This window comes from Hyperolius riggenbachi, chromosome 9, assembly GCF_040937935.1.
Source record: "Hyperolius riggenbachi isolate aHypRig1 chromosome 9, aHypRig1.pri, whole genome shotgun sequence".
Lineage (NCBI taxonomy): Eukaryota > Metazoa > Chordata > Amphibia > Anura > Hyperoliidae > Hyperolius > Hyperolius riggenbachi.
This window is the reverse complement of record NC_090654.1, coordinates 120089478-120102124: the sequence shown is the minus strand read 5'-3', so window position 1 is coordinate 120102124 and position 12647 is coordinate 120089478. Positions and strand designations below refer to the sequence as shown.

Here is a 12647-nt window from a genome sequence, read left to right as displayed (position 1 = left end):
TCAGGGGGGATAGATGCATACAGTACACGGGGGGGGGGGGGTCTGGGGGGGGGTCTGGGGAGAATCTGAGGGGTTGGGGGGTGATCAGGAGGGAGTAGGGGGCAGATTAGGGACTTAAAAAAAAAATAGCGTTGACAGATAGTGACAGGGAGTGATTGATGGGTGATTAGGAGGGTGACTGGGTGCAAACAGTGGTCTGGGGGGTGGGCAGGGGGGGGTCTGAGGGGTGCTGTGGGCGATCAGGGGGCAGGGGGGGGGGAAATCAGTGTGTTTGGTGCAGACTAGGGTTGCTGCAGCCTGCCCTGGTGGTCCCTCGGACACTGGGACCACCAGGGCAGGAGGCAGCCAGTATAATAGGCTTTGTATACATTACAAAGCCTATTATACACTGTTGCAGCGGCGATCCGGATGCCAGTAACCCGCCGGCGCTTCCGAACGGCCGGCGGGTTACGGCGAACGGGGGGCGGAGCCAGTCCCCGGCGGCTGATCGCGTCACGAATGACGCGATCGCCGCATAGCCACTCCCGCAGCCGCCCCCGCCGATGGGCGTATTGCGGTCGTTTGGGCCCGGACTTTGCCGCCGCCCATCGGCTGGGGGCGGTCGTTAAGTGGTTAAACAATTGATTTCAGCAGATGATGCCAAAAAAGATCAAAAGATCTTTGCCCACTGTAGTTTTACCAACATTGCGTACTGCGAGAATAGACAAGGGTACCGCTACACCGTACTGGGTGGGACAGTGCAGGAACACAAGCGGCCAAGCCCAATAAACAGCGATAGGAAAGGAAGATCCAAAGTGCCTCCCTCTTACGATTCGTAAGAGGGAGGCACTTTGGATCTTTCGCCTTGGCACCAGGTCACCTGAGGGCTTAAATGCCAGGTGGGATGTGGCCTTGGTGACAGGCTGAGAATATGGGTGGTCTTAGGCCTCTGCCTACACTCCTCTGATTATTTTGCTCCTTGTCTGTATGTGTTTTTATTATGCTAATGATTGATTTTACATTTATTAGCGAGGGGTTGGCTATAGGTGGGCTGTGACGAGCGAATTGTTCCCTCCCTAGGTTGGGTGGGGTCGCGCCCCGCCTCTCGCCACCCTCTCCTTTTTAAACTCACACTTAGAGAGCTAAGGAATGACTATGATTAAGGACTTGGAGTCCGAAACATGTCAGTCAAAGTGTTTTACCTTTAATTGGATATGTCCTGAATAAAAGTACATTGGATGTGGAGACATCAGTGCGGACCTTCCTTTCCTATTGCGTACTGCGCGGTACCGTGGTAACATATGTGTCACCTAGGTAACATGAGTAGCTCTAATTGTGCAATGCATGCTACCTATCTGTTAGCAGTATTACTATTATTATTTTTGACTTATAAAGCGCTAACATATTCCGTGGTGCAACACAATGTAAGAAGCAAACATGGGTTACAAAATAATACAGACAATGGTATACACCAATATACAAAATATACTGAGTTGGAATAAAATACAGAATCAGTACATTGTACAGAATTGGTAATAACAGTGACAGAATTAATATGAATAAATGTGTAACAAAATCCAAGACACATTAGGGTGAGAGAGCCCTGCCCTTGTGAGCTTACAATCTAATGGAATGGGAGGGAACAAGAGTAGTACTGGTAGCACTGGCAGTACTGGTATGGCAATTTTACTGACATTTGCAGAATACACTGCATCGTCCAATGACAGAAATGCATCCTGTAACTCATAGTTATCTAACAGGATGTAAACCTGACGAAGGCTGCAAGGCCGAAAGCTTGTTTATTTTTATTCATTTGTAGTTAGCCAATAAATGGTATCATCCTGATTTAAAACTTCTTGCTTATAGTTATATAAGGATCTGTAGAAAAGCTTGCAGAAATTGAATATATTAAAGGGATACTGTAGGGGGGTCAGGGGAAAATGAGTTGAACTTACCCGGGGCTTCTAACGGTCCCCCGCAGACATCCTGTGTTGGCGCAGCCACTCACCAATGCTCCGGCCCCGCCTCCGGTTCACTTCTGGAATTTCAGACTTTAAAGTCAGAAAACCACTGCGCCTGCGTTGCCGTGTCTATCGATCCCGCTGATGTCATCAAGAGCGCACAGCGCAGGCCCAGTATGGTCTGTGTCTGCGCAGTACACTCCTGGTGACATCAGCAGGAGCGAGGACACGGGCGTGCAGGCGCAGTGGTTTTCTGACTTTAAAGTCAGAAATTCCAGAAGTGAACTGGAGGCGGGGCCGGAGCATCAATGAATGGCTGCGCCAACACAGGATGTCTGCGGGGGACCATTAGAAGCCCCGGGTAAGTTCAGCTCATTTTCCCCCGACCCCCCCTACAGTATCCCTTTAAGCCTTAAAAGATCGTTTGTGGTGTAAGGATTGTTCATAGACATTATTGAATACAGAGCTGTATTTCTGCGTTGGGCCACTAGAGGGCACTTTTTCCTCACATCAATTCTCCATAGACAATGCATGCAGTTTAGGAGCTAGATAGAAGATGACCAGTTATGTCTGGAGAATCTAAACTAATTCGACATACGGTATACAGTCGGTTGCAAAAGTATTCGGCTCCCTTGAAGTTTATCACATTTTGTCATATTACTGCCACAAACATGAATCAATTTTATTGGAATTCCACATGAAAGACCAACATAAAGTGGTGTACACATGAGAAGTGGAATGAAAATCATACATGCTTCCAAACATTTTTTTTACAAATAAATAACTGCAAAGTGGTGTGTGCATAATTATTTGGCCCCCTTTGATCTGAGTGCAGTCAGTTGCCTATAGACATTGCCTGATGAGTGCTAATGACTAAATAGAGTGCACCTGTGTGTAATCTAATGTCAATACAAATACAGCTGCTTTGTGAGGGCCTCAGAGGTTGTCTAAGAGAATATTGGGAGCAACAACACCGTGAAGTCCAAAGAACACACAAGACAGGTCAGGGATCAAGTTATTGAGAAATTTAAAGCAGGCTTAGGCTACAAAAAGATTTCCAAAGCCTTGAACATCCCACGGAGCGCTGTTCAAGCAATCATTCAGAAATGGAAGGAGTATGGCACAACTGTCAACCTACCAAGACAAGGCCATCCACCTAAATTCACAGGCCAAATAAGGAAAGCGCTGATCAGAAATGCAGTCAAGAGGCCCATGGTGACTCTGGACGAGCTGCAGAGATCTACAGCTCAGGTGGGAGAGTCTGTCCATAGGACAACTATTCGTCATGCACAGCATAAAGTTGGCCTTTATGGAAGAGTGGCAAGAAGAAAGGCATTGTTAACAGAAAGCATAAGAAGTCCCGTTTGCAGTTTGCCACAAGCCATGTGGGGGACACAGCAACCATGTAGAAGAAGGTGCTCTGGTCAGATGAGACCAAAATGGAACTTTTTGGCCAAAATGCAAAACGCTATGGGTGGCGGAAAACTAACACTGCACATCACTCTGAACACACCATGCCCACTGTCAAATATGGTGGTGGCAGCATCATGCTCGGGGGTGCAGCTCTTCAGCAGAGACAGGGAAGCTGGTCAGAGTTGATGGGAAGATGGATGGAGCCAAATACAGGGCAAACTTGGAAGAAAACCTCTTGGAGACTGCAAAAGACTTGAGACTGGGGCGGAGGTTCACCTTCCAGCAGGACAATGACCCTAAACATAAAGCCAGGGCAACAATGGAATGGTTTAAAACAAAACATATCTATGTGTTAGAATGGCCCAGGCACAGTCCAGATCTAAATCCAATCGAGAATCTGTGGCAAGATCTGAAAACTGCTGTTCACAAACGCTGTCCATCTAATCTGACTGAGCTGGAGCTGTTTTGCAAAGAAGAATGGGCAAGGATTTCAGTCTCTAGATGTGCAAAGCTGGTAGAGACATACCCTAAAAGACTGGCAACTGTAATTGCAGCAAAAGATGGTTCTACAAAGTATTGACTCAGGGGGCCGAATAATTACGCACACTCCACTTTGCAGTTATTTATTTGTAAAAAATGTTTGGAATGATGTATGATTTTCGATCCACTTCTCACGTGTACACCACTTTGTATTGGTCTTTCACGTGGAATTCCAATAAAATTGATGCATGTTTGTGGCAGTAATATGACAAAATGTGGAAAACTTCAAGAGGGCCGAATGCTTTTGCAACCCACTGTATAAATAGCAGTGTAATTGGTCTCCACTGCCATGAACAAACAGCTATTTTGAATTTGTTTGAAATACATTTTATCCATTTAAAATCCAATCTTAATTTTTCAATCTATTTATAAATAGCAAGTAGTTACCCTTGTTGCATTTATGACACAGAATATGCTTTTCACCTGGTTAATAATTTATTGTAAACAAATAAACCGGTTAATTTTAAATAGAATTGGGAACAGTTAGAGCCACTGCCAAATTGTTACTGCTGTTTGTGTCCAAGCTACCCTTTTACTTCCTGTCTCTTTTGCCGGTCGCTGAAAGGCAGTAAGTGAGTGAAACTACCAGCAACAGAAATACCCACAGCAATAAAAACCTGACAGACATTCTAAAGCTCACCATACGCTAAGGAATTGTCAGTAGATCAGGTAAATGATCAACATCTTCCAAATATAGAATGTTTACTTGGACCACCAATATGAACCTGTAGATAGCCTTCATCAGATATCGTCTAATATTGTTGGCATCATGCTAGCCACTAACTTTGTATCATACAGTCCAGTCGCTGCTCACATACAACTTGTGTCCCCAGGTACGAGTTTTATGGTCATTGGAGTGGAGGCACCTCTGTTTGATTTGATACTTTATTAAATCTAATGTCTAGTTTAATCCCTACTTGATGTAAATTTCTTCACATCAGTATGTTTTCATGTTGTGATTTGCCCTTTTCTCTTCTTGAGAGCAACATGAACTGAAAAAAGTACAATTTCTGTTGCATTCAGGGTTTGGGGCAAATCATAAGACCTCCCAGCAAATCATGGGGTCCGCCAGCAAAACATTGATTTTCACACCTTTTCCCTTACCAACCCCTTGTGACCCTCACAGTCTCAGGACTAACCTTGCAGGGTTCATAAAACAAGTGTGGACATTGTAATCTTCATATGCATAACAAGAGTAGCCACAAAAACATCTGGTGTAAAGGATGGGCCCCTTTATTAGAGAGAGTAAAGTAGTATTTGAGGCCCCCTTACAGCTCTGGGCTCCCCTGTGGTCACAGTTGCTGGTTCCTTGTAGTTACAACCCTGTTTGAGACTCAATGTTTCAGACAAAGTTTGGGGACAAGATCTGTACAGATGCATCACAAGCCCAGAGGCAGGTGACATGTTCTTTACTATTGAGGGGGAAGGAGGGATAATGGTGAGGAGCACAATGGAGCTGCATGAGGCAGGAGGGGTAAGGAAGAGACTAATGGCCTTGATTAGCATGAGCCAGCCGTCTCAGACCGACACAACTAGGAGGATCGGGAGTGCCGTGCACATCCTAGATTCTCAGCAGAGGCAGCCCCAACTGTTCACCTAGAAGAAGAACCATCCAGCATGAGTACTACACCCAAACACCAGATAAGAGTATTTGAAGGAGTTAGGCTTAAGTCTTTCTTCCAACAGTTCCTTGTAGACCCCATACAGTTGACATTCATTGAGCCCCTCAGGCTCCACTTATAAAGAGTTGTCGGAGTGAGTCCACAAATGATGAGGACTTTGCGGGGGCCATGCTACATCCTAAGTACCACTAACCCGTCTGAGTCAGAAAGGCCAAATCTGCTGACATTGAGAACTGTATGAGTCATACTCAATTTCCTACTGAGACAAGATGTCTCAACATGTCCCAGTCTTCAAGACAACATCATCTACTCTGCACCAGTGTGTACCTGTTACACTGGACAATCTGCAAAGGTTGCTGTTTTTTATCTTCTCTGCAGTGCAAGCTCATAGAGGGCTGTGTTGATATGATATGTACCTCTCCATTGTCTGTTTCTCAGCCCTCAAGGCTTACCAGTTAAAACACAGGTGTAAAACTCAATTATGGCCTCCTTGCCCTTTTATGTGGCCCTCAAGGATTTTAAATGTGCATCATTTTAAGCAGGAAAATGATGACAGCACACTGCATTCTCATCCAAAAGGAGCACAAAAGTGACAGTGTTTCCATTTGAAACACTCAGTTTGAGCCGAGATGCAGCAACAACCCCTTGGACCCCCCCCCCCCCCCCAGTGAAATTAGCATGAAGACCCCTCCTGAGATCCAACTCCCCCATGTGGCTGGTAAAAAACACCTACCCCCCTATGCCATCTCCCCGCATAACAGATTGGGTGGCTGGATAGTGTACTGGTTAAGGGCATGGCCTTTAACATGGGAGACCAGGGTTCGAATCCTGGCTAGGGTCAGTTCCTATTCAGTAAGGAGTTTAAGGCAAGACTCCCTAACACTGCAGGGTGGCCTCTTGAGTGCGACCCAGTGGCTGCAGCTCTTGAGCGCTTTGAGTCCAACAGGAGAAAAGTGCTATACAAATGCTCAGATAATTATTTGAATCGAATTAGATTAGCACCACATAGCACTGTAATATTTCCCTGCTCCAGCACTGCATCGTGTCTTTTCTGTTATTTCTGGTAGTCACAAGTTCTATACTTCCTTACCTCCAGCTCCCCATCATGTGACATGCATTCAGAGCCAGGGATATGCAGCCTAGGGCATGTGGCTCTCAGAAACATCAGAGGAGACCTGGAGCAGGTAAGTATTGCACTGCTCCACTGCGCTGCAGCAGGGTGAGGTTGCACTGCTCCACTGCGCTGCAGCAGGGTGAGGAGTGTTTCCCCTACTGTCGGTATAGTTATGTCACTTTTGAGACTGTTCAATAAATGTTAAATCCTAATAGACAATTTGACCCACAACTTAGACTATGTTTTAGATTTTGGCTCCTTATGTGATTGAGTTTGACCCTCCCTGAGTTAAAATCATATCTATGCACAGAATAAAATTCTTTCATTTCCTGAGAAACAAAGAGTTTTGTTCTAGGGCACCCTTTAATTCAGTTTGTCTCCTTTGCCCCAGTCCCAGGAGAGAGAACCCTTCTAACAGTAACAGTCCCATCCTCTATGGTTGCCCACATCCCAGTCCTCAATGTCTATTTCAACACACAGGACACAGCGCTGTCACTGACTGACAAGCTGAGCAGTCCTGGCTGGAGAGCTCCTGGCTTGCTTTCAGATTCTATATCAACAAAATCAGCCTGCAGAAGCTTGGAACAGATGTGCAGCTAACAGCTGGCCGGCTCTGGTGCAGATACAGCTACTTAAAGCCTCACATCTGTTGCCTGTTTATCCTGACTCAACCCTGGCCAATGGGTCACTCCCTGCTGGCACCAATTAGGCACCATGATAGGCATGAAAGACTCTTTTTGTACCAAGTCCTGGAGTAAATCCTCCAGCACAGCTTTTTAAATGACAATGCTAGAATAGGAGCCCCTGTAATTCTAGATCACCTTTCTATGGAATATATTGAGGGTATACACTTTGTTGTGCCAGTCCTTTTTTAGATACTAAGTTTAGGATCAGCTGATGATAATTGTAGCAGAAATGTATCATCTGCCAGTGCCAGGATTCCTTCAAAGAAAACAGACACGACTGATAAGCGTTAGACCATCTTCACTTATCATCATCTGCAGAGATGTGACTGTGCAGAACTTCTACTACTACTCTAATAAACCGCGTCTCATGAATCATGCCTATAGTACATGAACTCCTGCTAAGGACAGATTACCCACATGTAGATCAGCATTCTTGGCAAAAGTCAATTATGAGAGTGAAAGCTTCATCGGTTTATATTAAACTTTGCATGAAAACAAGCAATAAGTGTCAGAAAAAAAAGATTTTATCTCCCAACCTAATGTGCTTTTGCTTTCAAAATCCCTCCAGAATAAGCCCTTGTGCTATTGCATGCAGGTGGAAAGGAGAAAGTTGAGTACTCACTTTGTTGAACGGATCCAGGGAGAGCTGGTCTCACCTGCGGTGCTGCAGAGCTCCTCCCGGTAGCTGGGAATCGCGTTCATTTAATAACAGTATTGAAAGTGAGGAGCGAGTCTGCTGCTGCCGGGAGGGAGGAGGGATCGGCTGTGATTGGCAGGAGGTGCAGTCACTGCTTCGTGCAAACACATCTCCCCCGCTGTGTCCAGGAGACACTCTGCCTTCCCTCCAGTCACCGTGTGCTGTGCTCTGTCTCCTCCAATAACAAGGCTCTGTACCTTCATTGCCTCTCATTTGGCTACATTTGTGTCCTACCCACTTTCTTTTCTGCATAGCCAGCAGTCAGGCACAGCTGAGAAGTGGTGTCTGCTAAATGTCTTCACAAGTGTGAAGGATCTACTATATAGCCATTTTCCATGTCATGAGGACAGTTTATTAGGCTATAACCTGTGTGCTGGCTGAGGGAAAAGACTGTAGGAATTTTTTTAGGTGATTATCCATGGCTTGGCACAGGACTGTCTGGTCACATTTTTTCAATACATCAAAACAGAACAATAGATGTTAGGCAGCTAACTTTTATTTTAGAATTGTAGTATTATCATAAACACCAACATACACCAATCGGCCACATCAGAAAGACTGATCAGGGCTGCTTGGGACCCACAGGAATGGCCAGCGATTGCTAGGCTATTAGGCTAAAAATAGGTAGTTGGGGTGATTCCTCAGGAGAGATTGTGATTCCTGCAAACCGCGGTGCCTGCAGAATTTTTTGCGCATTTGTGCTTCAATGCAAAGTATAGGATCGCTGCAAAAACAATTTTCAGTCACTATACAAAGCGATTTTTCAGCGATTTTGCTACCCAGAGCCACCAAAAAAACCCGCAAATCACGATCGCTTAAATTCAATAGTGTATCTGAGACTAATGGACAAAAGGATTTGTACTTACCTGGGGCTTATTCCAGGCCCTTGTAGTCCGTCTGATCCCTCAATGTTCTCTCTGTTCGTTGTGCCGCTGTCAAGCCTGTAAAGTCTGCAACTCAGCTCAGTCGCAGACTACTGTGCATGCGCAGTTCTAGCTGTGCACATCACTTGATCGCAGGCTAGTGCCTTTTGGTGGAAGGAGGGAAAGAGAAAAAAAAGAAAAAAACAGGAATGTCAGTTCTGTTCGCTGCAATGACCAGCAGATCTGACCAAGAAATCGGAGAAACCGACGGCGAATATTCCAGATACGCCTTGCGCATGCAAAGTTCATTAAAGCGGACCTGAACTCAGAACTGCTTCTCTGCTCTAAAATATACAGCATCATAACCTTTAAAGAAAATACATTTCTTTGTTTCAGCTGATACAAATCCTGCAATAAATCTGCAGTTTACTTACTTCCTGCTTTCATGGAAGTCAGCTGACACATTACAACTTGTGATTTGACCCAGATAAGGGGGAATCGGCAGGCTAAAGTCTCTAAATACATACAGGATGCATTTCTCAATGTTTTCCTTCTGTCCTGTGCAAGAGTTCAGGTCCACTTTAAGACTAACGGCGCTTGCACAGAATCCTCCCAAGGGAGCAATGGAGAAGGTGCATAGCCTTCAGCGCATGGACAATGGTCCATAACCCAGCTGTATCGTGGACTTCACAGTGGCACAATGGAGGAGGTGGAAAAGACATTGAGGAAGCAGACATACTACAGGGGGCTAGAGGAAGCACCAAGTAAGTACGAATCCTTTTCTCCCATTTGTCTCAAATTCACCATATGTTTCAGATCATAAGATGCACTTTTTCCCCCCAAAAAGAGGGGGAAAATGTTGGTGCATCTTATATTTCGAAAGTACTGCCAAAGACCATGCTTTTCTGCCCTCCCCCTCGAATAATGCAGGGCCGGGCCGAGGCATAGGTTGGAGAGGCTCCAGCCTCAGGGCGCAGTGTAGGAGGGGGAGCACAATTAATTCAGCTGTCATTCCCCTATTGTGTTTGAAGCAGAAAGAAATAAGAAAAGGGGATACATAGCAGTGACTGCAAGCCAGATAACTAGATATTAAGGTGTTGGGGAGGTTGTGGGCCCTGTGGCGCCTCTAAGTCTAATAACAATCAGTGTGTGACAGCTGGGGTGGCAGGGATGGAGGGGCGCACTTTGGTGTCATAGCCTTGGGTGCTGGAGGACCTTGTCCCGCCTCTGGAATAATGATCCCAGTGTTTGATTGCAGGCAACAGTGTCCACAGGCTATATTTGGCTAAATTCTCCTCCAGTTCTCCTCCCTCCCTCCAATGCACAGGTTGCAGGAAGAAATACTTTCACGCACCCCGACACCGGTGGGCATTCTACTGTACTGTGTCTTAGGGTCCTTGTCACGGACGGTTGCGGGGCCGCAGACGCGTCCTGGAACCGCCCGTGAAGAAAAAGCGATCGCGCTCAATTCTCTGCATCGATTGCGATTCAGATCAATAGAATCTGGATTGGTTGTGTAGGGGCTACCTGTAGGAACCTGGAGTTTCCCTTTCTCCCAGCTGTCACGGAACAGCCGGGAGGAACGTAGGCGAATCTGGAATATTCGCCGTCGGTTTCTCCGATTTCTTGGTCAGATCTGCTGGTCATTGCAGCGAACAGAACTGACATTCCTGTTTTTTTCTTTTTTTTCTCTTTCCCTCCTTCCACCAAAAGGCACTAGCCTGCTGCAGAGTGTCCCTGGCTTCAAGCTGTGCTGATGGCCCATCCATCAGATATAGTTGATAAGCACGATGACAGAAACCATATAGTTGGGGAAAAGTCAGACATTCTGGCTCTCCTCCCAGCAGGGGAGCTGACACATAGCTTGCTGCCCCCAAACTTCAAAGAGCCTTTGCCTGGGGATGACCTGCTATAAATCCCAGATGTATCTCATATTCCATAAACTGCTATATGTGTCATATTTTCTGTGTTGCCAGGCTGGCCGACCCTCCAAACTAACAGAGCAGGATTGGCCCTGTCTGGCGCTGGTTCTGAGAACGTTTCAGAACATTCTGAGGTAAAGACTGCCAGTTAGACAGTTCGAAAGTGCCCTGATGATACCACAGGGGTCCCACCCCTCATGTTTGGTATCAGGCTGCTGGGTAAATCGAGACAGACCTGAAAATGTTAGTAAATCTGCCCATATATGGTTAGATATGATTTCTGGTCCCCAGGACAAGGGGAGGACTCATCTCATATTCTAAGGGGGTGTGTGGCTCCCGCCCTCACTCCCTCCTACTGGATCAGGGGCATAAGAATGGCAGAGGAGACAAACTCAGTGTCCTCCACCCTGAAACTCCATCTTGATCACATCTGTGCCAGCTTGAGGATATGCTGGCATCCACCTGGTCTGAACTCTGAACTTTGATTGAAACCAAGAACTTTACAAGTTTTCCCACAAAAGGACACCTCTCCATGAACTCTAAGTATCCATTTTTTCTCCCCTTTATTTTCATACTGTGTTATCTCATGTCTCAATAATTGTTGATTTTAATAATTTTCTGTATATATTAATTATTTATATTGCCGCGAATAAAGACTTTATCAAAGTCATTCACTGTTCTGCTACCCTATTATTCAGCATACACAGAAACTGGACTCAGGTTTTTGAAGAGACGCTACTATTGTTGATATCTAGACAGAATAAAGTGTGTTTAACCGTTTTTATTTGCAGGACTAGTCAGTCAGTGGGTCCACTGGCCCATACCAGTGGTGGTGGCAGATACCCTGAAATAGTGTGTAAGTTGTAATTACCGTACCTCACAGACTCCCTTCTGGTTGGGCTGCTGCCCAAATTTCTGTCTGTTTCTGCACAAAGATCGCGACCAAAGCTTGCATGGTCTGTGTGCTGAAACCGGTTGGAAGGCAATTTGCGGTCTGACCACTAGGGCTCCTGTGACTTGATGTCACTGACCCTTCTTGCAGGGCCAAGTGACATTGACATTGCCACTAAGGGAATGAGCACAGGATCGGAGTGAATGAGACTATTTCTTCCGGCAGACTGTGCATTGGAGGGAAGGAAGGAGGAGAACTGAGGCAAATATAATCTGGGGACACTGCTGCCTACGATTGAGCACGCGGACATTCTCAATCATGGGGGGAGGGAAGAAAAGTATGGTCTGTGGCAGTATACAACCTGTGTAGCCTGTAGCTCTGTAGACTGGGGACATTGTTGCCAGTGAAATGAGCATGGTTTCATTAGCATTCAAGGTGGAGAGGAGCTCGGGGACCATTAGACTGCCAGGAATATGGGGTATTTTTTTGCCTTAGCCATCAACTGCATTCAGGATCTTAGACAATAAACCTTGCTTCATGTCACTGCACAAAGGATTTCGGGGTGAGAAGATCCACAAGATGCCCCTGCACCATGGACACACCAGGTTTAGTGTATTGTTTTTGTCCCCTGGATTTACCCACTAAACCTAGGTGCATCTTATGGTCAGAAGCGTCTTAAAGTCCAAAAAATACAGAACTTTAAAATTACCAGAAATCTTTCAGGAAAATGCTGCTTAAGTCACTACAAAAAGGGCCTAGCTATTGTGTTTTGCAATTTAGGTAACTTGCGTGGGTGAAGGGATCCCAGGTAGGCATAATTTTATGCAACATTGGGTTTTATTCACTATGCGGTGCTAACCTACTTAGCACGTCTAAATTCTTTAGACGTGCTAACCGGGGTGCTAAGTAGGTTAGCACCGGATTTCTCAATCAGATCGTTTTGCGCGCGCAAAGTCGC

General features: G+C 45.8%; 1 protein-coding gene across 2 annotated transcripts in view; it reads right to left on the bottom strand.

Moving 5' to 3' along the window:
• The window catches only part of BMF (Bcl2 modifying factor), a 127337-nt gene extending 119320 nt beyond the window's left edge, over positions 1-8017 (bottom strand). The window contains exon 1 of one of the 2 annotated variants that reach the window (XM_068251677.1): positions 7938-8017. In XM_068251677.1, the coding sequence (XP_068107778.1) occupies positions 7938-8017 (80 nt within the window). The remainder of the gene's footprint in view (positions 1-7937) is intronic. The other variant, XM_068251678.1, reaches the window with a different exon arrangement.
• Positions 8018-12647: the final 4630 nt, after the last annotated feature.